Source organism: Cololabis saira, chromosome 20 (genome assembly GCF_033807715.1).
Source record: "Cololabis saira isolate AMF1-May2022 chromosome 20, fColSai1.1, whole genome shotgun sequence".
Lineage (NCBI taxonomy): Eukaryota > Metazoa > Chordata > Actinopteri > Beloniformes > Belonidae > Cololabis > Cololabis saira.
In genome coordinates this window covers 10,338,390-10,360,638 of record NC_084606.1, presented here as the reverse complement: position 1 = coordinate 10,360,638, position 22,249 = coordinate 10,338,390, and the positions used below count along the sequence as shown (strand labels likewise).

At 39.2% G+C, this 22,249-nt stretch overlaps 1 protein-coding gene across 1 annotated transcript in view; it reads right to left on the bottom strand.

Moving 5' to 3' along the window:
- LOC133419974 (peroxisomal acyl-coenzyme A oxidase 3-like) overlaps positions 1 to 22,249 on the bottom strand; it is a 39,884-nt gene that overhangs the window by 9,808 nt on the left and 7,827 nt on the right. The window contains exons 3-14 of the mRNA XM_061709496.1: positions 16,529 to 16,626; positions 16,267 to 16,402; positions 15,160 to 15,234; positions 14,953 to 15,042; positions 12,498 to 12,641; positions 12,108 to 12,196; positions 10,700 to 10,796; positions 8,317 to 8,499; positions 3,988 to 4,110; positions 3,788 to 3,908; positions 3,582 to 3,704; positions 1,158 to 1,271 (exon numbers count right to left, since the gene is read on the bottom strand). Of these exons, the coding sequence (XP_061565480.1) occupies positions 1,158 to 1,271; positions 3,582 to 3,704; positions 3,788 to 3,908; positions 3,988 to 4,110; positions 8,317 to 8,499; positions 10,700 to 10,796; positions 12,108 to 12,196; positions 12,498 to 12,641; positions 14,953 to 15,042; positions 15,160 to 15,234; positions 16,267 to 16,402; positions 16,529 to 16,626 (1,393 nt within the window). The remainder of the gene's footprint in view (positions 1 to 1,157; positions 1,272 to 3,581; positions 3,705 to 3,787; positions 3,909 to 3,987; positions 4,111 to 8,316; positions 8,500 to 10,699; positions 10,797 to 12,107; positions 12,197 to 12,497; positions 12,642 to 14,952; positions 15,043 to 15,159; positions 15,235 to 16,266; positions 16,403 to 16,528; positions 16,627 to 22,249) is intronic.

The window sequence follows — 22,249 nt, the reverse complement described above, 5'->3', positions numbered from 1 at the left end:
AAAACATCAGAATATTTCCCCGTGTGTCACGCATGACTCTTTTTAAACGCTGTCCTCGTGAAGCCAGAACTGCCGGATCCTTCAGGGAACTTCAGTCGCATACCAGCTGGCATGTATGCAGGATGTTAAGTTCTTAGTTCCCAGACACCTCCACGTCTGCTGGATGATTACACAGGACATTACTATCTAATTACTACGGAAGAGTATTAGGGCTAGGCAGGAGAAAAAAGTTTGAGGGGAAGATTTTTCTTTATTGTGCACTTCGAGAAAAAAATTCGAAATGTGGAGAAAAAAGTCGAAATGTCGAGATTAATGTTGAAATACCATTTCGAGAATAAAGTCGAGATTTCGTGAATAAAGTCAAAATTTCGAGAATAAAGTCGAAATGTCGAGATAAATGTTGAAATACAATTTCAAGAATAAAGTCGAAATTTCATGAATAAAGTCAAAATTTCTAGAAAAAGTCGAAATGTCAAGATTAATATTGAAATACAATTTAGAGGAAAAAGTCGAAATTTCGAGAATAAAGTCCAAATGTCAAGATTAATGTTAAAATACAATTTTGAGAAAAAAGTTGAAATGTCGAGAATAATGTTGAAATACAATTTCAAGAATAAAGTCGAAATTTCGTGAATAAAGTCGAAATATCGAGATTAATGTTGAAATACAATTTCAAGAATAAAATCGAAATTTTGTGAATAAAGTCAAAATTTCTAGAAAAAGTCAAAATGTCAAGATTAATGTTGAAATACAATTTCGAGGAAAAAGTCGAAATTTTGAGAATAAAGTCGAAATGTCGAGATTAATGTTGAAATACAATTTCAAGAATAAAGTCGAAATTTCGTGACTAAAGTCGAAATTTCGAGAATAAAGTCGAAATTGTACTTCAACATTATTCTCAACATTTCGACTTTTTTCTCGAAGTGCATAATGAAAAAAAAATCTTCCTCCTCTAAAATATTATTTTTTATTTTTCTCCTGCCTGGCCCCAATACTCTTCCGTAAATTACCTCCATAAAGTTCTACTGGACTGAATCCGAAGGGTCTGGTTTTTATATTTCAGGCTTCTGAGATGAAGACTGCAGGAAGTTCATCTTGGAGGCAGCAGTCAGTTTTAAATCGGTCCATTTTCTTATAAAGGTGAAAAGCTGACACACCTTCAGAGTCCAAACACTCCTTCACTGTGGTGGCGGTGAACCTGCTTCCCAGGATGCTCTCGTAGTCGTCCAGGAAGTCCACGGTGTGGAACGGAGACTCAATCCGAACTCCATCTGGAAGCAGAAAAACACTTAAACCGAGGCCCGGGTTCTCATCAGAAACATAACTTAGGCCCGGAGTATGAGAGAAAACTTGGTATTTTTGGGAATCCCGGAGCAGGCGGAGGAGGACCCAGAAAATACAATTAAGAACTTTATTAAAACACAAACTCCTTGAAGAAGTGGTAGAAAACAGAGATCCTGGACCGTCGCAGGGTGCTGTTTGCACGGGTGGTCATCTCCGTGGACAAGCTCTACCTCAACGGACAGCTGTACTTAATATAGCTCCATAAATAATTTATGCTCATATTAATAATGAATAATTACTACGCTGCTCGTCAATAACACAGCACACTGGTGGGTTTTTTATGGTCAGGATTTTTTCCCACCCTCCCACTTCATCCTTTTTCCCCATTTTTGTCCTCTCTTTTCATTTTTCCTTCCTTATGTCCCACGTTGCTGCATTATTATTTGCATATTTGTTATTTTAGTATATTTGTATGAACACACAACACTTATATAGAATTACTTGGCACGCACACATGTACCACACACTGGTAGTACATGGGCTCATGCAGCACACCGATACAATATCCACTCCAACCATCTGATCATGAACACATTAAGGTTTGTTCCATCTTTGTATCTATGTAACTTCTTTGTAACTATCTTAGTAACTTTGTTCCATCTTTGTAACTATTTTAGGATCTTTGGTCCATCTTAGTAACTATTTTAAGATCTTTGGTCCATATTACTAACTATTTTAGTATTTTGGTCTATCTTAGTAACTATATTATCATATCTTTGTTCCATCTTAGTATCTTTGGTCCATGTAACTATCTTAGTATCTTTGGTCCATCTTTGTAACTATTTTAGGATATTTCCTCCATGTTAGTAACTATTGTAGTATTTTTGGTATGCTAGTAACTATATCTTGGTATCTTTGCTCCATCTTAGTAACTATCTTAGAATCTCATTAAATATCTTAGTATCTTTGTTCCATCTTTGTAACTATTTTAAGATCTTTGGTCCATCTTAGACCCCGTCCACACGTAGCCGGATATCTGCGGATATCTGCTAAACCGGAGATATTTTCCTACATTTGGACCTGTCATCCACACGAAAACGCAAATAAACGAAGGTTTAAAAAAACTCCGGGCAAAGTGAAGATTTTTGAAAACTCCGTTTATGTAGATGCGTGTAGACACACACAACCGGAGTTTTGCGTTTTCGAACGTCACATTATGCGCCAAAACAACAACAAATCTGCTCTGACGTGCGACTTTTGTTTACTACAGAACTACAGATGATCCAGCATCTGTTCTCCAAGCTATTTATTAAATAAATGGTCTCTGGTCTTGACCACCGCTTACTGCGTTACACCGACACAGAGCCTACGCCGTAGGGTACGCGGCGACGCGCACCCTACGGTGTAGGGCCCGCGGAGCCCCCGCGGAGCCCCCGTGGAGGAGCCGCGGAGGTGCAGCTTCCCTGGGAGCCGCGGAGGTGCAGCTTCCCTGGGAGCCGCAGATGATCTACAGGTTAGAATGCTTATGAATGTGGTCGAAAATGCAGATCTTCGGTTATGTGTGGAAGGGTTTTTTTTAAAAAACGATGTAATGTGGATGCACATTTTTTTATAAACGGAGGGGGGAAATATTCGTTTTTAAAAATACCCGGCTACGTGTGGACGGGGTCTGAGTAACTATTTTAGTATTTTTGGTTTATCTTAGTAACTATATCTTCATATCTTTGTTCCATCTTAGTATCTTTGGTCCATGTAACTATTTTAGTACTTTAGGTCCATCTTAGTAACTATTTTAGGATCTTTCCTCCATGTTAGTAACTATTGTAGTATTTTTAGTACATGCTAGTAACTATATCTGAGTATCTTTGCTCCATCTTAGTAACTATCTTAGAATCTTTGTTCCATCTCATTAAATATCTTAGTATCTTTGGTCCATCTTAGTAACTATCTTAATATCTTTGGTCCATCTTAGTAACTATTTTAGTATTTTTGGTCAATCTTAGTTACTATATCTTCATATCTTTGTTCCATCTTAGTATCTTTGGTCCATCTTTGTAACTATTTTAGGATCCTTCCTCCATGTTAGTAACTATTGTAGTATTTTTGGTACATGCTAGTAACTATATCTTTGCTCCATCTTAGTAACTATCTTAATATCTTTGTTCCATCTCATTAAATATTTTGGTATCTTTGTTCCATCTTAGTATTTTTGGTCCATCTTAGTAACTATCTTTGTATCTTTGGTCCATCTTTTTTAACTATCTTAGTATCTTTGGTCATGCAGGAGTAAGACCTACCGCGCAGTTTGGCGTGGAGGCAGCCGAGCAGGTAGTTGCCGGTCTGCTGCAGCAGCACGTTGTTGTCTCCTTCATACGTGCAGTTTGGGTCGTTGTCGTCTCGTAACTCACCCAGCCGGTTCACTGAAACGGACAGAACAGCCAAGGCGGGTTGGTTTCTGGGGGAAGGGTTTGTGTCTGCAGGAACGTGTGTGCGTGCGACTGACTGGCCAGGTATCCGTGCCCCCCACAGGCCTCCCTGCACTCCTGGATCCCCCTCTGAGCCGTCCACGAGCCCAGGGGTTTGCTGGCGCACGACACGCCGTGGATCTCCCGGCCCATATCCGCCTGCGAGACACACAGGAGGCCGTGAACATCGGCGCTGCCGCGGGACAGCGGCCGGGGTTTCTCCTCACGCGTTCCTGACCTGTCTGTCACTGCTGCCCCCCATCATCTGGCCAACCTGGAACTCCAGGAAGTTCATGAAGATGGACTTGGTGAAGAACTCGAGAGCATACGCTGCTGCCAGGTAGGGGATCAGACGCCATTGCTGGGGGGAAGCAAAGGCACATCAGAAGCTGGAGCGCTCTAGAGTCTAAAGACCTCCCGATCCACAGGACCCCCGTCTGCAGACCACGACCTCCTGCTCCATCTTAGGAACTATATCTTAGGATCTTTGCTCCATCTTAGGAACTATATCTTAGGATCTTTGCTACATCTTAGGAACTATTTTAGTTAATTTGGTCCATCTTAGGAACTATATCTTAGGATCTTTGCTACATCTTAGGAACTATTTTAGTTAATTTGGTCCATCTTAGGAACTATCTTAATATCTTTGCTCCATCTTTGTAACTATCTTATTATCTTTGTTCCATTTTAGTAACTATTTTAGTTCATTTCGTCCATCTTAGTAACTATCTTTATATCTTTGCTCCATCTTTGTAACTATCTTATTATCTTTGTTGTATCAAATCTAGAGTGCATACCGAGCTGGGAAAGAACGCCTTCAGGTATGCTGCGCCTTCCTCCTAGAACTAGCTGCAAAACACCTTGAATCTCAGAGAGCTGGTCTCACTTAATGCTTTTAAATCGTTCCTGACAGATCTTGAGATGTCCAATTCTGCCTACAAATGCTATGAGTAATGTCAACAGTGTTTTGTTTTGTTATGTGTCGTGTCATATGTCGGAATCATGTTACTGTGTTGCTGCCTGTCTTTGCCAGGACCCTTTTGTAAAAGAGATTTTTAATATCAATGAGTTTTGTTTCCTGGTGAAATAAAGGTTAAATAAAAAAATAATAATTGTTCCATCTTAGTATCTTTGGCCCATCTTTGTAACTATTTTAGGATCTTTGTTCCATCTTAATAACTATACTAATATTTTTGGTCCATCTTAGTAACTATTTTAGTATTTTTGGTCCATCTTTGTAACTATTTTATTATCTTTGTTCCATCAAAGTAACTATATTAGGATCTTTGGTCCATCTTAGTAACTATATCTTAGTATCTTTGTTCCATCTTAGTAACTATATCTTAGTATCTTTGGTCCATCTTAGTAACTATTTTGGTATTTTTGGTCCATGTTAGTAACTATCTTAATATCTTTGTTCCATCTTAGTAACTATATTTTCATATCTTGGTCCTTCTTAGTAACTATATTTTCGTATCTTTATTCCATCTTATTAACTATTTTAGTATCTTTGGTCCATCTTATTAACTATTTTAGTATCTTTGTTCCATCTTAATAACTATTTTAGTATCTTTGTTCCATCTTATTAACTATTTTACTATCTTTGTTCCATCTTATTAACTATTTTAGTATCTTTGGTCCATCTTATTAACTATTTTAGTATTTTTGGTCCATCTTTGTAACTATTTTATTATCTTTGTTCCATCAAAGTAACTATATTAGGATCTTTGGTCCATCTTATTAACTATTTTAGTATTTTTGGTCCATATTAGTAACAATCTTAGTATCTTTGTTCCATCTTAGTAACTATTTTAGTATTTTTGGTCCATCTTAGTAACTATTTTAGTATCTTTGGTCCATCTTAATAACTATTTTAGTATCTTTGGTCCATCTTAGTAACTATTTTAGTATCTTTGGTCCATCTTATTAACTATTTTCGTATCTTTGGTCCATCTTATTAACTATTTTAGTATTTTTGGTCAATCTTAGTAACTATTTTAGTATCTTTGTTCCATCTTATTAACTATTTTAGTATCTTTGGTCCATCTTAGTAACTATTTTAGTATTTTTGGTCAATCTTAGTAACTATTTTAGTATCTTTGTTCCATCTTATTAACTATTTTCGTATTTTTGGTCCATCTTAGTAACTATTTTAGTATTTTTGGTCCATCTTAGTAACTAACTTGTGCGTCACTTGTCAAGGATCAGACAACCTTTAAAAGGGTTTTAAGCGTTGGTTTTAACCCTTAGCAAGTATGAAACAAACAGTGGCAGGTAAAACCTCCCCAGCAGGAGAACCGCCTTTAACCAAACGGGGGCAAAAAAAACAACAACCCAGGACCCTCTTGTAAAAGAGATTGTTAATATCAATGAGTTTTGTTTCCTGGTGAAATAAAGGTTAAATAAAAAAAAGAAAAAATTGTTCCATCTTAGTATCTTTGGCCCATCTTTGTAACTATTTTAGGATCTTTGGTCCATCTTAATAACTATACTAATATTTTTGGTGCATCTTAGTAACTATTTTAGTATTTTTGGTCCATCTTTGTAACTATTTTATTATCTTTGTTCCATCAAAGTAACTATATTAGTATCTTTGGCCCATCTTTGTAACTATTTTAGGATCTTTGGTCCATCTTAATAACTATACTAATATTTTTGGTGCATCTTAGTAACTATTTTAGTATTTTTGGTCCATCTTTGTAACTATTTTATTATCTTTGTTCCATCAAAGTAACTATATTAGGATCTTTGGTCCATCTTATTAACTATTTTAGTATTTTTGGTTCATCTTAGTAACTATATCTTAGTATCTTTGTTCCATCTTAGTAACTATATCTTAGTATCTTTGGTCCATCTTAGTAACTATTTTGGTATTTTTGGTCCATGTTAGTAACTATCTTAATATCTTTGTTCCATCTTAGTAACTATATTTTCATATCTTGGTCCTTCTAAGTAACTATATTTTCGTATCTTTATTCCATCTTATTAACTATTTTAGTATCTTTGGTCCATCTTATTAACTATTTTACTATCTTTGTTCCATCTTATTAACTATTTTATTATCTTTGTTCCATCAAAGTAACTATATTAGGATCTTTGGTCCATCTTATTAACTATTTTAGTATCTTTGGTCCATCTTAGTAACTATTTTGGTATTTTTGGTCCATGTTAGTAACTATCTTAATATCTTTGTTCCATCTTAGTAACTATATTTTCATATCTTGGTCCTTCTTAGTAACTATATCTTAGTATCTTTATTCCATCTTAGTAACTATTTTAGTATCTTTGTTCCATCTTATTAACTATTTTAGTATCTTTGGTCCATCTTAGTAACTATTTTAGTATCTTTGGTCCATCTTATTAACTATTTTAGTATCTTTGGTCCATCTTAATAACTATTTTAGTATCTTTGTTCCATCTTATTAACTATTTTAGTATCTTTGGTCCATCTTAATAACTATTTTAGTATCTTTGTTCCATCTTATTAACTATTTTATTATCTTTGTTCCATCAAAGTAACTATATTAGGATCTTTGGTCCATCTTATTAACTATTTTAGGATTTTTGGTCCATCTTAGTAACTATTTTAGTATCTTTGGTCCATCTTAGTAACTATTTTGGTATTTTTGGTCCATGTTAGTAACTATCTTAATATCTTTGTTCCATCTTAGTAACTATATTTTCATATCTTGGTCCTTCTTAGTAACTATATCTTAGTATCTTTATTCCATCTTATTAACTATTTTAGTATCTTTGGTCCATCTTAGTAACTATTTTAGTATCTTTGTTCCATCTTATTAACTATTTTAGTATCTTTGGTCCATCTTAGTAACTATTTTAGTATCTTTGGTCCATCTTAATAACTATTTTAGTATCTTTGTTCCATCTTATTAACTATTTTAGTATCTTTGTTCCATCTTATTAACTATTTTACTATCTTTGTTCCATCTTATTAACTATTTTAGTATCTTTGGTCCATCTTAGTAACTATTTTAGTATTTTTGGTCCATCTTTGTAACTATTTTATTATCTTTGTTCCATCAAAGTAACTATATTAGGATCTTTGGTCCATCAAAGTAACTATATTAGGATCTTTGGTCCATCTTATTAACTATTTTAGTATTTTTGGTCCATATTAGTAACAATCTTAGTATCTTTGTTCCATCTTAGTAACTATTTTCGTATCTTTGGTCCATCTTAGTAACTATTTTAGTATTTTTGGTCCATCTTAGTAACTATTTTAGTATTTTTGGTCCATCTTAGTAACTAACTTGTGCGTCACTTGTCAAGGATCAGACAACCTTTAAAAGGGTTTTAAGCGTTGGTTTTAACCCTTAGCAAGTATGAAACAAACAGTGGCAGGTAAAACCTCCCCAGCAGGAGAACCGCCTTTAACCAAACGGCGGCAAAAAAAAACAACCCTCCCAGATAATCAAATCCTGATCTGGTGGAATGTACAGAAACGATACCGTTAGCATGTGAACATGTGACCCCATCTCCCCCCTCAGCCGTCTGAGCAGCCACCGTAAAAACACGGTGAGGTGATCCATGTTCCCCTCACTCCCACCTGTAGCTGGTACTCCAGAACTGGAACCTCGTCCGTGTCTTTGGGTCCGAACTGCCTCCTGGTGGCAGAGAAGCGGAGGGCCACGGTCAGAGCCAGCTTCAGGTTGGTGAGCGCCATCCTGCCGATGTACACCCTTCCTCCTGAGAGCGCACCCAGAGACGCCCCGAAGCGCTTGTTGGGGTCCTAGAAGAGAGGAAGGGAAGTAGAAAGATCCAAGTGTTTTATTATTTTGTTGATGCATACCATTAAAGGGGACCTATTATGGCATTTAATACCTATTTTAACAGGCCTTGAATGTCTTAAAAACAAGCTTTTGATTTTTTTGCTCAATAAATTTGAAATTCAGCCTCTGAGCCATGTCTTTATCTTCCCATTCTCTAACCTCATTATCTATGTGGGATTCTGAGTGGGCGGGGAGGCTATGACTACGTTTACATGCAGTCAAAATTCGGGTTATTGCTAATATTCTGGTAACTGAAACATTCGGAATATTCCGTTTACATGGTAATTAATCATTCGGGATATCTGGATCAAAACAGCGACGCAACGAGAACGTGATGATGCAAATCCCGTCATTTCCGCTTCTTCTTCCTGTATCCAAATTCAAAACAAATGCTGCTTCGCTCAACTTCTTGTAAATCTCGCTATCCCCGTACTTTCTACCGTCTACAAATGCCAAAATGTTCATATCCTTCATTACATTTATGAAGTGATTAGTCTCCTCCTGGTCTTGCGTTTCTCCGTGTTTATAAGAACTTCCTGGACTCAAAAGACCAAGATTCCTTGCGAAAAGAACATGCACAGAAAACAGATTCATGTTCAAATTCACATTCATGTTTGATCGGGATATTCCGTTTGGCGTTTACATGACCAAATATTCGGGTTTTAAAAGGAGTAAACCAGGGGTCATATTCGGGTTTTTAAAAACCCGAATATGAGCAAATTCGGGTTATTCAAAGGGGTTATTGGTGTTTACATGGCTGTGCAAATTCAATATTTTATTTGAATGTTAAATCGAGTATTATTCGGCAAAAGGTTGCCACAGGAGGCACATTCATTTTTTTATTTGTGATAATAAATAAATCACGTGTTTTCATGGAGAAAAAAGTGTTTCTCATTGTGAGCCTATACTTGTTCTGCAGTTGCACTTGTTCTGCACCCCGGTCCGGTGTCGTGCAGTATTCAGCACCCCTGCCGTGAAAAGCACCCCCTCGTCTGACAAAAATGATATTCTCATTCCGTGTTCGGTTCATGTTCTGTTTAGCGTCCAGTTTTGTGTTAATGATTCATGTTTAAATGCGCTCATGGATTCCACAATAGTCATACTTTCCCACAATCACATAACAAAAATCGGGTAAATGGTTATTGATGTCATTAATTAATAGCCTGCTTACTGTGTTGTCTTCCATAATATTTGTAAATATATATAATATAAACTCCTAAGTATGTGTTTGTGTGAGTGTGTATATATAAATATATTGAAGTGTCAGTGTGTTGTTTTTTTTCTTGGTCTGCTTATCATTGAATATACGAGGGGGTGCTTTTCACGGCAGGGGTGCTGAATACAACAATTTGCCTTGTCCACTAATATCTCTATAACTCCAACTCGTCAAATTTCATTTTGCGCTTGCGACTATATCCTGCTTTCCATCCAGACTCTCCATGGCGCAAAGTTTGCGCCGCAAACCGTAAGACACGCAACACCTCATTTAAATACTGCTGTTTGCACCTGTTATCAATTGCGCACGCAATCTTAGTTGATCACCCGCAAAACACACAACAACAGCACACGCAAACTTTTTCAGTGCACACGCAATTTAGTACTCTTTATTTAGGATCTTAGTAAATCGGGCCCTATGTGTCTTTGTGTAAAGGACTTTGTTCACCACCGAAGCAGCTCAAGTTTAGCCACGTAAACGCAAAGCACCCGGTCGCGAGCGCAGCCGCAGCTAACGTTAGCAGCGATGATGTTGCCACAGCAACGATGTTGCCACAGCAACGCTCTTCCCCAAACTAAACTAGAGGAGAGCAGCTCGCGCATGCGCACGTCTGCGACGCTGGGGAATGTTCTTGCCAAGTGGATGTAAAAAGGCTAGAACTGCATCTGCTCAAGTCTGTTAAAAAAATAATAAATTACTTTATAAAACCACTTTTGTTGTCATATATCAATCTTTTGATCTGCCACAATTATGTAATGAATTCAAAGGAAAACACCGCAAGTTGAGGGCTTTTCTCTGCAATTTTTAGGTGAGATAAAAAAAAAGAGATTTATTAGATTAATTATTACAGATCTCAGATCTGAATTAATTAGTCTCTCGATTTTTTTTAAACACTTGACAGCACTAATATTTGTGTTCAGTAATGCACAGAAAAGTGCCCAAACCTTAAACGGTGTCACATAGCGGCCATCGGGGGTAACGTCTCCTGTCCGGTTCAGAAGGTTCTCCCGGGGGATCCTCACGTTCTGGAACAAGGCGAACCTGCCGGAAAACAGAGAGAAGAAGTGAAGCATATAATATCTGAAAGATAAAATGTGTTTTTTACTTACAGTTACTGACAAATATTAAACTAAAACAATGTGATTAGAGAAACATTAAAAAGCTTCATTCTAATTGTCTCAACCTGGTGATTTTTAACTGAAATAAAAGTAAACCAATAAAATATACGAGTTCACTTTGTAAAGAAACAACCAAAACAAACTATATTTATTGTTAATGTTTCAAAAAGGGGTGAAAAGTTGCTAAATTTAGAAAAAAGATACATTGTTGACCCTAATTATCAGACATAAAATGTCTTCACACCTTTCAACCCAATCACTGTGATGACAAGAAGTGATTAGATACAGCGATCGCTCTTTTGTGATCTCACCGGATCTTCATTGTTTCTAATTACACCCGGAGGATTACAACCAATGAACTTCTGAGAGATTACAACCGAAGAATCACCAAGGGATTACAACCGATGAACCTCTGAGAGATAACAACCAAAGAACGTCCGGGGGATTACAATCGAAGAATGTCCGAATGATTACAACCAAGCAATGTTCGGGGAATTACAACCGAGGGACGTCCGTTTCCAAGTTTGAAAAAATACTTTTTGAACACCAAATTCAATTTTTATACATAAGATTACAGTACATCTGAAACAAATGATTATAACAATATATATTCGAGAGAAAAAGCATGTTATTTAGCCTCATTCAAATCATCATCTTGAAGTTTGCATCATAACTTCTCAGCTGCCGGTTAACCTGCCGATCTTCCACCCACTTTTCTCAGGATTGTTGCTACGTTTCTCCATTTTCTGTTATCTCTTCTCTTATTTTCTTCTTTTTTCTTTCTTACCGCTATTTTTTATTTTTCTTCTTCGTGCTACTGCTATTTTTATTTTTATTCTTCGTGACAGGGGTTGGTTTTGTCCTGGGGAGTTAAGTTCAGCATTCGCTTTAAAGATATCTGGCGCCATCTAGCGTTGTGAATAGGTATAATGTCTAAACCCCGAATGGAAGATGACCCCCAAGTCTTATTTCAATGCAAAAACACAGTATTATATTCGGGCCAATACGGTAAACTTAAATGTCAGCACCCCTGAATTTTGTTTTTTGCCTTAGTAAAATATAAAACATTTTCTCATAAATATTTAAGCTTACAACGATCCCAGTCAGAGCTGATCAGGACATAGCTCCGTGATCTGTGCTGCAAAGGCAGCGGATATGTTAAACAAGGATTTCTTGTTATCTCAGTAACTGTACAAGGCTGCCAAACAGACAAAAATATAAATAACCAGAATACCCGTTATCCAGCCCGTTCTGTCCTAGCTTCTTGCCCATATCTCCAACCAGCACACCGGGCAGAGCCAGCAGGGTTTTGGGATCTCTGACCTGCAGGACAAAAGGTCAAAGGTCAAACCTACTTGTCCATACTGTAGCAGAGCCTCCCCACAGAACTCAGGTTTCAAAGACAAAAAAAGAAATGAATGTTCCTTGATTTAACTGTTCAGAAGATGCATGCAAGAGCGAAAGGAATCGGCCCCAGTCTAGAACCCTGCGGGACACCAGAACTGGCTCTGGTATGTTTCCAGGTCAAGTTGAAATACAGATCATGGGCATGGCTTAGACTGGTTCACAACAAAATCAAATCATTTGATATTTGAAATAACTGACTACATCAACAGAATCTTACCGGGACAACAAAGGAGTGCAGGCCATGGCAAACCCGGTCAGGCGTGTAGAGCTGAGCAAACACCACTGCGTGGGTGGCCGTCTTACCAAGGTTTCCCACCCAGAACTTGGCCGCTTCGAAGTCTGGAGTATTGATCACAAACTCCTACAGCAGAGACACAAAGCTAGAATTTGATAAATGCTTAATGAAGTCATGTCCTTTTAAACCTCTACACCGGGGACTGAATCAGAGTCACTGACGGTGTAGTTTGTATGTGCTCTTAAGGATCAACTAAAACAACGTTTCTGTATCTTGTATTAAAAAAATTACCCCGAAGATGTTGTTTAAGGTGAAGTGATGATTTTTATAATAAAAACAATAATATGACTTTTCATTTGTCCAGCATTAATTAAATCGTTCTAGGATACTTTTAAATAACTCATTTTCTGTTCATGACATTGTTAGCATTTTGGAGATTTTGTTTTTATCCAACTTTCTCTACCGCCCAGTGTGTTGTCCTTCTGCAGCTCGATCAAAGACAGCGCCCAAGCTAACCAGCGATACTTTAATTCTCAGCTACTTCATGATGCAATGATTATATTATAATATTTATCTATTTTATCTATTGTCTCTTTGCTTTGTTCTGCTCTTTTACTTATTTTTTCTTTTTCTATTCTAATTTTTATGTACTATTCCATCAACCTGCCCAGGGACTACAGATGGAAAATAGCAAGCTGCTACAACCTGCCACAATGCATATTCTCTTGTACAAGATTAATGTCTTATTGTGCACTGTCCCTGTTTTGAAATAAATAAATTACAATTACAATTAAAGGTGCAAGCAGCAATGAACGGGCTCTCGCGCGTGCAATTTTCACCAATGAAGGTGAAGGACTCAAAACCGAGTCCGATGACACCACCCACGAGTCTTTATGTCAAACCATTCAAAAGTTATTGCAGAAAATAGGAACTATCACATATTTTACCAATCAGAAGAAGGGGCGGGGCCAGGGGTTAATTTATGCCGGATCCTGCCGGAACAAGATCCGGCACCTCTCGATTTTGGCCTCCCTGCGTTCCGGGACTTATTTGGGCAGATCCGGCACCTCTTGTATATATATAAAACAATAATAATATAAAAAAGTTTTTTTTTTATGTATAAAAAATAATAATAATATGCATAAATTCATTTACAGAACAAATCCCAAGCATTTCATGTTGTTTATAAAGATTTAACGTCATTTGAAAGAGTCGGAGATTTGTTGATGCAATGAAAAGATGCGCCAGCAAACCACGCCCCTGACCAAAAAAACTTTGGAAATTTGCTGGATCTGGGGAGCAAGCAGCGAGCAACGCAAACATGTCAAAAAGACAGCTGAATTTACTGTCTTTTTTCAAAAAGAAGGAAGAGTTGCATGATTCTTCAAAACGAATCAGAAAAGCAACAAGCGGCGATGAGGGCAGCTGCAATCAATGTGCTCCTTGCGCCGCGGAGCACATACACATGAATGGATTTGTGTCGGTTGCTGTGGATTATGTTCTCACTACAAATAAAAAAACGGGCTGAAGCCCCCCCAAATTTTATCTCAGCCCCCCCAAAATTAAGAGGACATTTTTCCATTTCCAACGATACCAATATTGTGTTTGTACAATTTTTAAAACGGCATTATTTTGGGGTTGATGCAGCCGCATCTCTGCCTGCAGTCGCGTCTCTGCCTGCCGTCACTGCACTGTGCAGGTCCTCCCCCCGGAACCCCCCCCGGTACTCCCTCGATGTTCCGGGACCTCTTCATGGACAAATTAAGCACTGGGCAGGGCTAATCTGCATCAATTATGTTCAAGGACTCAAAACTGAGTCCGATGACACCACCCACGACTCTATGTCAAACCATTTAAAAGTTATGGCAGAAAGTAGGAACTATCAAATATGGACCAATCAGATGAAGGGGGGGCGCACTTTTTGGCGTCTAGCGTCGCCACGGTAATGCTTTTGACTGAGAAAAGTAATGCGCATCGTCGCAGGATGGAGACGCACATTTTGATGTATAACACACCTGGGTGCACGTTATGTTTGGAATAAATTGCGTCAAAATTACACGATTAATTAAAAATTGGTTTCGGCCATGGCGCCAAGAGACTTTTCTTTAAGTTGCGACATGATACAGGTGTGTACCAATTTTCGTGCATGTACGTCAAACCGTATTGTGGGGCTTAAGGCACAAAGTTTTCTAGGGGGCGCTGCTGAGCCATTAGGCCACGCCCATTAATGCAAACCATTAAATATCAAATTTTTCGCCAGGTCTGGCTTGCGTGCAAAATTTGGTGACTTTTGGTCCTCATGTCGTCGGAAGAAAAATGAGAAAAACAACGGAAACAATAGGGGATAACATCTCCTACAGATACAATAGGGCCTTCGCACTGTAAGTGCTGGGGCCCTAATTAAACAGCAGTGTGGTGTTGGTCGGTGTGTGCTGACCTGGGTGGAGGGGTCGTAAGTGGCGGTGGTCCTCATGGCTCTGGTGTTGCTGCCGTGACTCAGCTCAGTCAGTGCAAAGCACCCGAACGTCTACAAACAGACACGTGAAATAACCAGATTCTGGTTCTTATGGTTCGGCTTCTGGACCTGCGTAACGCTTCAATGAAGAACTGAAATACAGCAAACTGACAGCGATGACAATCCTACCGTCATGTCTTCAGTGCTTTCAACGTATTTGTTGTGTCGACTTGAACCTGAATTGGCGACGGTTCCTCCAAACATCTGAAACAAAACGTCCCATGATTTAGAAGAGGTAAATCTTATTATTTTTTTTTTTTTGGGGGCTCTAGTGGCCCTTTAGAAATTCCTGATGCAGGTCCACGACAGGAGAGGAGGAGAATACGTTATTCAAAAGGTTTGGTTTGCTTGACACAGTGCAGTGTGACAACAAACTAAGACCTGCTGAATGTGGCAATTCCAATCAAACCGAGTCCCCAATCCAATCGGACAGAGTCCCCAATCGAACCGAGTCCCCAATCGAACAGAGTTCCCAATCGAACCGAGTCCCCAATCGAACAGAGTTCCCAATCGAACAGAGTCCCCAACTGAACAGAGTCCCCAATCGAACCAAGTCCCCAATCGAACCGAGTCCCCAATTGAGCAGAGTCCCCAATCCAATCGGACAGAGTCCCCAATTGAACCGAGTCCCCAATTGAACCGAGTCCCCAATCCAATCGGACAGAGTCCCCAATTGAACCGAGTCCCCAATTGAACAGAGTTCCCAATTGAACAGAGTCCCCAATCGAACAGAGTCCCCAATCGAACCAAGTCCCCAATCGAACCGAGTCCCCAATTGAACCGAGTCCCCAATCCAATTGGACAGAGTCCCCAATCGAACCGAGTCCCCAATTGAACCGAGTCCCTAATCCAATCGGACAGAGTCCCCAATTGAACCGAGTCCCCAATCGAACAGAGCGTCTAATCGAACAGAGATTAATGGACTATTGGGTGTGAACACAACATAATTCACCATCACAGTACATTCATACTTTCAGTATCGTGCTTTTGGTCGGTACAAAAGAAGAAATTGACAAAAACCACACGTACCGCTGAACATCAGCTGGACCAAAACACACAACAGAATCAACATGTAAAAACAGCCTGATTGGACAGATGACTCGGTGTGTTTCTCACCAAGGTTTGGATGATTGAGTTCACACTAACAAGACAACTGCACCAGAGTTCATGCCCCCTACATTTACTTTCACACGTCACCTCTTTAAACCTCAACAGTGAGGACTCACAAAGACTTACCCCTTTGCTGAGGAAGTACTTGGCCCCGACGCCCCAGTCATACATGCCAAAGCAGTCCTCTAGGATCGCGATCTTCCAGGGGTTTTCCATTGTCTCTTCTTTTGTCACAAAGTTATAGCGAAAGAGCTGCTTCACCCTGCAGATTTTCAGTTTTAGTGTCTCCTCGTGTAGGTAAAGATATTAAATACAAGTAGTACAGCAATTGCACAGGTGGTGTTAAATCATAAGGGCAATAAAAATATTCCATTGGTCATTTTGATACCTGAGGAAAGTCAGTTCTCTCTTTTTCTCAATGGGGATGTCTTCTCCAGGCTGACGGGCGAACAGAGGGTCGTTCTCCAGAGTCTTGAACACGTGTTGCTGAAGCAAGAAAAGGACGAGGCAAAGTATGGGATGGTAGAGAAAGACGAGGAAGTAAAAAAAGGTTCTCATTTCTTCAAACTTCACTGTGTTTTCTGATTAATTTTCTTCCATTCTTGGAGAAGCATTGAAAATTAGGCCTTTTTAACAGTTTTATAAAGCCTGCTTTATAAAACAGGCTTTACTGGAATTCAAAAGTGACTTTAAACAGGAATTCACCAGCCTCAGGATGGAGATCAGCCGGAAGTTACAAAGCGTCACTGGCGATGCGCGTAACCATGGTTCACCATGGCGTAAACCAGGGACGTGCGGTCAGGGGAGACAGGTGAGGCAGAGCCTCACCTGTCATCATGACAAGTAAAAAAATAAATAATTATAACATCAAATTTATACTAATATTTGTCCACTGATCTTTATGTATGACTAATTTCGAACATTTATCATAGTCAAAATCGCTGAATTTGCCTATTTCCTGTTCAAATACGGGGCTGAAACGTGAGGTGAGACAGCAGCGAGCCGATCCTCACCTCTGATTGCTAGAGATGCACCGATCAAGATTTTGAGGGCCGATCACCGATCACCGATCTTGAAAACCAGTATCGGCCGATCCCGATTTTGCCGATCACCGATCACAGCGTGAAATCCATACATTCGTCAATATTGTTGTCTCATGTACACGACACTGACTATTATTATTATTATTATTACTTATTATTATTATTACTATTATTAGGTATAAAAATTAGGAGATTAGGTGTAAGACTCGGCTTACAAAGAGTAAGTGTAATTTAGTAGCTTCAGCTTTCCTGTGGTAATAATTATGTACAACATGTGCAACACAGACAACAGAGTGTGTGTGTCACTCTCTAAAAGTTGATACAAGTTGCAAACTATAAACCTTAGTTTTCCTGTGGAAAGAGAGCTCCACATGTCACTCCTGAAGCCTCTGACACGACTGTCGTCCTGCATGAGGCTTTGGACTGTATATAGTCTTGTAAAACTCCGACAGGATTTCATCAGTGAAATATTTACGACGCGGCAGCGCGCACCTTACGATGTAGTTCTTTATTTTTCTTCCTGTCGTTTATAAGTCTCTGTTACAGGTGTTACAGCTGAGTTAGAGCCGTTGCAGGGCACTCCTTTTTCTCTCTGCTTCGCTGCAGCCAACTTTGAAAACTCAATATACTCCGTGTGAAGAACTTTCCAATGTCTTATCAGCTTCGTTGTGTTGAAATTCTTTTGTAACATTCCTCCTCGTGGTATCTCCTTTGGACACACTTTGCAAACTGTAAATATGTTGTCCTTTTCAGACATTGTAAAACTCCCGCACCGGCGAGGCCGAAGCCTCCTCAGGACCACTCGGTCTGAGATGTGGGCGGCGTTTGTTGTTGTAAACGACATCAGATCGGCCGCTCTGAACTATTATTTCCGATCTCCGATCAAAACCGATAGGGCCATTATCGGCCCGATCCCGATCAGGGGCCGATCGATCGGTGCATCTCTACTGATTGCGCAATCCATCACGAACTGTGTTGATACGTGCGATTGGCCCGTGCTGGTTACCGTATCTTTGCATGTCGCCAATATAATGTTTGCAGATACGTTTATTTGACCTGATTTTCCACTGTCTGGCTAATGTCTTTGACCATTAAAGTTTAATGTTTGTTAGTGAGATATTTAGTTTCGCTGATGGGAAATAGTGAAAAAGGCACAGGGTGAGACAGACAGTACTCTGCTTCACCTGAAGGGGCCGAACGTGAGTCAACGCTCTTCGCTCATGTACGAAAATAAGGAGGACTTTTACGACAAAGTAACGGAGGTTTTTGTGGCGAAGGACAGGCGCATGGACTTCATTTACAAATAAAAGTAAGACCACAAACACTTTCAATCTTATAAAAAAGAGATTAGACTAAGAAAAATACAATAGAATATTTAAAAACTAAATTTTGGCCTTAAATAAAATATTCTTTGTTTTTCTTTTCATGCTTTTTGTTGAGCAATCTGTATTAAATTGATTAAAGTATCAGAATTAAACGTTTTAAAAACAACTGAATATTTCACTAAAGGTCCAAATTTAAATCTGTGGTTTTGTACACCAGTCTATACTCATTTATGTTGTATGAATTATAGAATTGCGACGGCCTATACATGGAGGGTGTAGAGCAAATGCAGGTTTTCTTACCTTTACGTACCTGTAATATGTACCGTGTGTGCGCGCGTGCGTGTGTGTGCCCGTGTGTTTTTTTGTGAAGAATGCTGATGAGATATGAAATAACCAGTAGCCAATTGAATAAGCTCCCCTTTTTGGTTTATATATGTGTAAATCTGACACTAAAGGAGTCAGTGCCTCACCAACCATGAACCTCACCGCACGTCACTGGCGTAAACAGAAATGGAGACTGGGAACCCAGAATTCAGGGATGCGCTGCATCACTCCCTTAAAAGCTTTGGCCCTGGAGGGAAGGTGGCGCCGCGACAGCATCCGTATATATATATATATATATATATATATATATATATATATATATATATATATATATATATATATATATATATATATATATATCTGCATTAACGACGGCACCGGAGGAAGCTGAGTGCTGACATTTATAGACACCTGTCTGTAGACGGAGCTTGCGCTTGCCAGCACCGCTGATCTGCGGGTCCAACCAGCCCACCAGTCGGCTGCCCTGAAGCCGTGAAATGAACCCATCTCAAGATGCATTCTGGTTCATTTTCAGAGATGTGACACAAAAGATGAAATAATTAAAACAAAAGAAAATTGCCCGTTTGCAGAGGATTTTCCCAATGAGGTGAATAGTAAAGAAAGGTACCACAGAGCTGCTTCACGTCCATGACCCAGTTTCAGGGCCAGGACCCTCTCTTTTGTAGAAGAAGAGGACAAACAGTATCTCCTAGCTGATTTACATCATGTACACTTTTATTTTTCTATTAAATACATTCACATCTTGTCCTGACCAGGGCTGGGGATTGATTCAAATGTCAAGAATCAATTCTATTCCGATTCTTAAGTTTCAGAATCGATTATCAAGATTTGGTTCGATCCGATTCGATTTGATTCGGATATTGATTTGGGTTAGTGTTATTAAAACTGTTTTTTGAGCTGTTGCATGATGGTGTTTTTCGGGTTTTTAATTTTTGAGAATTTGGTTTTTAGCATTTTATGCAAATCAAGACATTATATAAAGTAATGAAATGTGCACAATTTATGAAATTATAACTGAAAACTTTAATTTTTTCATACCTTTAAACATATTTAAAGGCAAAAACATCGTGTCCAACAAAACATCCTTTTTTGGTCATAAACACAAAAATATCAAAAGTTGTAATCTAATGATGAAAATTTTTTTTTTTTTTTAAATCAATCTTTAGACATACAAATTTATTTTTAGGAATTAATATGAGAATCGACTTAGAATCGGAAAATCGATTTTTTCAACACAGGCCTACTCCTGACTTGCTGACATATACACAACACGACAAACCTGACCGAGCGGACGTTGACCGTTTAGCTCAAGAGGAGGAACAGACTTTGCCCTTTGCCTACGTGATGAAGGCTGATTCTGCACCAGCACGTGAACGGCCCGGCAGTGACGACAGGGCGGTGCAGGACCCAAAGGTTGGAAGTCATTATCACTGCTATTGTTTTCTGATATCATCACAGTATATACAGTTATGTGTATTCTGCACATGTGGACAGAATCACGGTTACTGGACCTCCTAACTTCAGACTGGCTTCGTGGAGTGGATCTCAAACAACTCGGTCTACTACTGACACTTTTACACGGTTCTGTTATCTTTGAATTAGTTGGAGGGCTCAAGGCCATTGAAGGTATGTATACCTCAGTACAGGTACACCTAGAAAACAACCTAACCACTCAGGTACGTGTGTTTCTGCCTCCACAAAGTGATCAACATATTATGTAGAAGGTTCTGGAAGCGACTGGTGCCACAAGGTCTATTCATCTGTGCAGGGATTTTTATATCGTAATAAATAGCTAAATGTACACATCTAATAAGAAACTCACGTCTCAGACTAAACTACTTCAGAGCTGAAGATACGACTCGATATGTGCAACACCCATCAGACAAATACTACACCTTCTACTCTGCCCCCACGTTGTGTACTCAAGAAAATAATATTTTTATGTTTAAAAAGGACAGATGTGGAACTGGATGTACATATATCTCACCAAAATATTTAGGGTTACATCTCAGCGGGGGACCAGGGAAACGACTTTGAGGCTGAACGCAAGTTGGGGTCATAATAAAACAGATATACAACAAGTAAAACCTGAAATCAAAACCTCTCTGGACTTTAATGACAACAGAGAAGTAATCGGTTATACTCTGGGATACCATCACAGCGGTTATCAGAGGTGCGCTTATATCGCTCAATCCAGCAGTTAAGAAAGTATAAGAAAAGAAGAGAAATGGAAAAAACAACTTGGCCAGATTCAGAACCTACAAATGATGACTAAAATTAAATAAATTAGAAAGCAAAGAGGATTTAGAAAAAAAAGACATTACAAGGTAGGTCCTTACAATTATTAGCAAGAAAATAAAAAATACCAAAGCTTTTCTAAATTTCCTGGACCTACCTCGAACTGTGGAACCTCCAATCTACCTCCAACTGGAAAACCCCCAACCTACCTACAATTGGAGAACCTCCAATCTACCTCCAACTGGACAACCTCCAACTAGAGAACCTCTGACATACTTCCAACTGTAGAACCCCCAATCTACCTCCAACTAGAGAACCTCCAACGTAATTCCAACCGTAGAACCCCCAATCTACCTCCAATCTACCTCCAACTGGAGAACCTCCAACTGGAGAACCTCCAACCTACGTCCAATTGGAGGTACTGGAGAACCTCCAACCTACCTTTAACTGTAGAACCCCCAATCTACCTCCAACTGGAGAACTTCCAACCTACCTACAATTGGAGAACCTCCAAATGGAGAACCTCCAATCTACCTCCAACTGGAGAACCTCCAACCTACGTCCAATTGGAGGTACTGGAGAACCTCCAACCTACCTCTAACTGTAGAACCCCCAATCTACCTCCAACTGGAGAACTTCCAACCTACCTACAATTGGAGAACCTCCAAATGGAGAACCTCCAACCTACGTCCAATTGGAGGTACTGGAGAACCTCCAACCTACCTCTAACTGTAGAACCCCCAATCTACCTCCAACTGGAGAACTTCCAACCTACCTACAATTGGAGAACCTCCAACTGGAGAACCTCCAATCTACCTCCAACTGGAGAACCTCCAACCTACGTCCAATTGGAGGTACTGGAGAACCTCCAACCTACCTCTAACTGTAGAACCCCCAATCTACCTCCAACTGGAGAACTTCCAACCTACCTACAATTGGAGAACCTGCAAATGGAGAACCTCCAATCTACCTCCAACCCTAGAACCTCCAACTGTTGGTCTTAGAATGGTTTGGACTCAGCAGAAAGTCAATTAACAGTTTTAGGACCTTATATTCTGCTTCCACGGCAGAAGACCGCGTAACGTTAGAAAGACCTACACTTCATTGGTGCCCAGTCCTACCAACCCTCTCCACACTTTCTGAGAATTCTGGTCAATA